Source organism: Gavialis gangeticus, unplaced genomic scaffold, assembly GCF_001723915.1.
Source record: "Gavialis gangeticus isolate Ggan-Ray unplaced genomic scaffold, GavGan_comp1, whole genome shotgun sequence".
NCBI classification, from domain to species: Eukaryota; Metazoa; Chordata; order Crocodylia; family Gavialidae; genus Gavialis; species Gavialis gangeticus.
This window is the reverse complement of record NW_017729031.1, coordinates 71,757,562-71,762,538: the sequence shown is the minus strand read 5'-3', so window position 1 is coordinate 71,762,538 and position 4,977 is coordinate 71,757,562. Positions and strand designations below refer to the sequence as shown.

Below are 4,977 nucleotides of genomic sequence, written 5' to 3'. Positions count from 1 at the left end.
CCCCCCCCCCCCCCCCCCATCAAACTCGCTAAACAATACTGTGAGATGTTCATTTTCGATTTACTCTCCTATAGACTACTTTGCTTTTTTGAAGGCATTGCTTTTTTTTTCACTCCTCAGTTTTAAGGGGTTTTTGGTTTTGTTTTTTATTTTTAGATGTAGTTAGCCTAAGCTTCGCTGCCATGTCCAACACTTGCAGGCATGTGTGGTTTGTGAGGCCATAAACCTCTTTCTGGCACCACAAACCACATGCGTTGCACATTAAACCATGTGTGGCGCTGCTAAGTTTGCAGCGCAGGTGCAAAATTTTGCTACTGGGATTTTCCAGTAGCAAAACAAACCCTGGGGAAAAAGGTGGTGCAAAGCATGCAAAATTAGTGTGTGCCAGGGCAAACATGGAGATGGAGTATACTGCAGAGCTCTGTGGCTGGCTGGGACACAGTGTGCCTCGTGATTCGGGAGCAGGCATCCCTGGGCTGGCTGCTCCCCTGTTATGTGCTGGTCCCTGGTTGGCTGGGGTGCAGTGTGCCTCAGCACAGGAGCTGCCTTCTGGCTAGCCCCTCACTGAGCACCCTGTATCCCAGCTAGCTGTCCCCCCCCCCCCAGCACATGGAGCCTGGCTGGGAGCCAGGAGGAGCTGGAATGAAATCAAGAAGACTGAGGATTCCAGCTCTAGCACAGGTTCTCTCTGGCTTAAATGTATCAAACTTCTTTGCCTTAGTTTCTTTACTCATTGCATGGGGAATAATATTTACAAACTAATTAAGTTCCCTGCATTTGATGGAGAAAGCAAATTAAGTGCTTTGAACATGAAAACCTCCTCAGAAGTGCTTAACCTAATGATAAAATAAATTATTTCTTCACAAACAATTGCTTAAAATATTCAGTGTTATCAGGAAGCTAAATGCAAGAACAGACTAGTTTGTATGGGTCTCATCAGTTTAATGAGGTGCAGTTTAAATAGGTAAAGATTAGCATTACTACCTAGTTTCATTGTTCTAGAGTAGAGTTATAGGCATGAGTAGAATGAGAAATACTACAGTCATTTTAACAAAGCTGATTTTGTAATTTAATTAACCAGAAGAAACTTAATTGATGGAATTAACAGACAACCCTCTCTTCAATGGAAGATGCTTCACTTTTTTTAAATCCAGAGAACACAATGCTTTATGGCTTTTATGCTGTGTGTCATCTTGCAGAAAAGCACTTAACAGTTTTGTTTCTGTTCACAGATAGCGAACTGAAGCCTACTGAAGGAGTGCAGTTAATAGTTGACAAAGACGTAGCAGTTGTTGAGCCCCAGCGAGAGAAGGAAATCAGCTGTAGTTCCCTGATTGCTGAACCTTTCATCACCTTTCGTGATGGATGGGTTGCATACTACAACCAATCCGTGTTTCTTGCAGGCATGGGCCTTGCATTCCTTTATATGACTGTACTGGGCTTTGATTGCATTACTACAGGCTATGCATACACTCAAGGTTTGAGTGGCTCTGTGCTAAGTCTTCTGATGGGGGCTTCAGCTGTAACTGGAATCATGGGAACAGTAGCTTTCACCTGGCTCCGTCGCAAATGTGGCCTGGTTCGCACAGGTCTTATCTCAGGAATAGCCCAGTTTTCTTGCTTGGTCTTATGTGTGATCTCTGTGTTCATGCCGGGAAGTCCTTTGGATTTGACTGTTTCCCCATTTGCTGACCTCAGTGCCAGATTATCTAACAATGAACCATTGCCTGAGATTGCCTCTCCACTTGATCAGTCTGATCTATCCTTTACAGCTGGAATTCCCTACTTGATAAACGGGTCTATTCCTGCTAACAATGACCCAGAGATGAGTCCTGAGTCTGTGCCTTTAATCTCTGTTAGTCTTCTGTTTGCAGGAGTCATTGCTGCTAGAATTGGTAAGTAACGTCTATCTACAAGTCTGATTCGTTATTTTTAATGCTAGTAATTGTAGAACCTTTCTACTGAACCCAAGCTCTCTTCCTCCTTATCTGTCCTGCCAACTCAAATTCATTGTGGGCTGGGGGAGAAATAAACTCTAAATATTCTACTGTGTTTACAAAGGATATTTAATAATGTTGTGAAGGAGTTGGGTATTATCAAATTTAAAAGCTACATGTTAAATCGAAATCAAATTTAAATGCTACATGTTGGATAATATTTAATTAGATGTTTTGAGGTATTTCCACATGTTCTAGTAGTTAACTTGACAGATTGAAAGGGCAAAACAATCCTTGAATGAATAAAACAATGTAACCATCATACATCTGCTAATGCTCTTATGGCTGCTCTGTAGTCATTCTGCTGAATTTTGCAGGGACAAGAAATATTTGATTTGTATGCTTTAGACATACTTGTAAAAGATGTTTAAAACATAATTATTAACACACTTTATAGGGCACAGAAGTCATCCTTGAGTAAGGAATTTCTAAATCTTTGGGTACAGTCAATATAACACATTTTAAATGCCTCCTTAATTTTACTTTATAAGAAAAATGGTCATGCACAAGCTTTTTGCACAAATATTTTGAGTAGTTTAGTTTTTCTTGGAGAACTTAAAAATTTATTTTGCTTTGCTTAATTTATTACGAGTGTCCAGTTTGGTAGATTTCTATACTTTCACTAATAAGAGAGAGATCTGTAGAGTGCATCATTAGCATGTTTCATTGTTGTACTAGTTCTTGCTATCCACAGAAACACGATAAAGGGCCAAAATCTGCTCTTGCTTACACTGGTGTGAAATCCATTCAAAGCAAATGAGAGAATGGTTTGGTCAAAATTGTTTTAGATGTTGAGACAATGAGCACTAAATTGAGTGTAAGAGTGTGCTTGTGTGCGGGGGGGGAACCCTTGGGGAAAACTTAAAGTTTCTGCAAAGATAATTAAGTTTGCTCTCTCTCCTGCCCCCAACCCCTCTTTTTTCTGTTTTTTCCTTACAGGTCTTTGGTCCTTTGATTTAACTGTCACACAATTGCTCCAAGAAAATGTGATGGAGTCTGAAAGAGGCATTATAAATGGTGTCCAGAACTCCATGAATTATCTTCTTGATCTGCTGCATTTTATCATGGTCATCTTGGCCCCCAACCCTGAAGCTTTTGGCTTACTAGTGCTTATTTCTGTGTCGTTTGTTGCAATGGGCCATATCATGTACTTCAGATTTGCTCAAAAAACCTTGGGGAAACAGCTCTTTGTTTGCAGCACTCCTGATCCTAAAGCAGCCTCCCCCAATTCACCATCTTGTAATACATCTACAGTTTAGGTGGTTCAAAATACTGCCATCCTGCTCTTCAGCACAACATTTTAATGTTTCCAATTGCATGATTGAAAGGCAAAATAAGATGCTTTGCTGCATCTTAACATATGCATAACTCACTCACTTAAAGGGAGCCCTCCTAAAGAGCTAAGTGTGCCCAGCCAAACATACACCCACCTATATGTTTCCAGTTTTGAGTTTAAAGGAAACTAATCTCATTATGTCTCAGAGTTGTGCTTTCTGGTGTAACTCTGGTGACTTTTAAATTTATTTATGAATGTAGCAAATATTTTATCAACATTATAACTTTAACCATTTTTAACCTTGATATAGCTGACAGTGGCATAAATATAGACACTTTAGCTGGTGTATATACATGGTCTACTGTAGAATTCCAAGTAATTTGTCCATTGGTCAAGATGGTTCTTGTTCACTAGCTTAAACAAAGCTTGACTTTTTTGCATTCTCTATACCCTGTCCATATACTGTGCCACTTCAAAGGACTGGATGATTTTTTCATAAACTGACTAACGTGTCATGCTAACAGGCTGGGTAAATGGTGTATTTTTTGTAGCGATGTGATATTTACCTAAAATATGTTCTTGCTTTCATGTTTTGGTTTTAACTTTTGTAGAAAGATCCTTACAGTTTTTGCTTATTCATTAATTAGAACAGTGTCAAGTGTAAAATTATATGACACGTGTAGCACTTAATTAAATTAAGTATAAGAAGAAGCTATAAATGTAATGTAACATTGTAAAGCATGGCTTTTCTACTAAGAACAGCAGATATATTGAGAACATTTGATGTAACAGATAGTGTTAAGGGTCAGAAAGGTAAGACAGACACTACATTTATAGTAAATTTTGTGAAATTTGTCTAATAAGCAGTCTGTCTGTTTAAACTATAGCCATTAGTGGTTTGCTTTTTGTTTTTTGTTTTTAAAAAGCCCTACTGGTATATTAGAATGTATTTCTTAATGGAAGCTAAATGATGTAATGAACATGTGGACGGCTTAAGACCTATGAATATTTTAAAAGTATTTTTCTCCTACTTTTTTAAACTTTAGAAGTTTGTATTTTTGAATCACTGGGAGGGAGGGGGAAATGAACAAGCCCAAGACTATGTGATCTTTTAGAGTAACTTTAGAAGAGCAGTGGGGAATGATGATTATTATTACTTTGAAAAAAGCCATTTTGCATTATTTTATGGTGTGTGGGCACAGATGCAGTGCTTTTACGTTAACCATTTATGCACTTTTATGGAAACTACAGTAATGTTGCTATAAGCACTTTGCTTTTCAATGGAGATGAATCTTCTTTAGTATTCTGAGTTTTCCTATATGACAATGTGATTTTTAAATTGTAATACATTTGTAAAATATTTGTTGGGAAAAATATAAATATTTTTCACATGTTGCTTGCCTTTGTTTTTAAGGGTTTTGGGGAGGGAAGCAGAGGGATTGGACACTGTGTGGGTTTCTTTTAATTATTGTTAATATTTATTATTATATTTGTTGGCAGACTTCAATACTAATATAATTGGGTATAACTCTACTAAAGTTAAAGGTATTATCCCATCATTGAATCCGTATTTCTTTTAAAATGGTAATGATTCAGCTGTACCTAGATTTAAATAGATTGTAATACTTTAACAGCTCTTGGCTTCAGAAACTGTTTTGTAAAAGAAATCAAAAGTAAATTACAGGACTCCAGCATCAGATCTAA

The 4,977-nt window shown here is 37.7% G+C and overlaps 1 protein-coding gene across 2 annotated transcripts in view; it reads left to right on the top strand.

Moving 5' to 3' along the window:
* SLC40A1 (solute carrier family 40 member 1) overlaps nucleotides 1-4,668 on the top strand; it is a 19,585-nt gene extending 14,917 nt beyond the window's left edge. For both annotated transcript variants that reach the window (XM_019523084.1, XM_019523083.1), the window contains exons 7-8: nucleotides 1,233-1,895; nucleotides 2,937-4,668. In XM_019523084.1, coding sequence (XP_019378629.1) covers nucleotides 1,233-1,895; nucleotides 2,937-3,256 — 983 coding nt within the window. In that variant the 3' untranslated portion in view covers nucleotides 3,257-4,668. The remainder of the gene's footprint in view (nucleotides 1-1,232; nucleotides 1,896-2,936) is intronic.
* The last annotated feature ends 309 nt before the right edge of the window (nucleotides 4,669-4,977 follow it).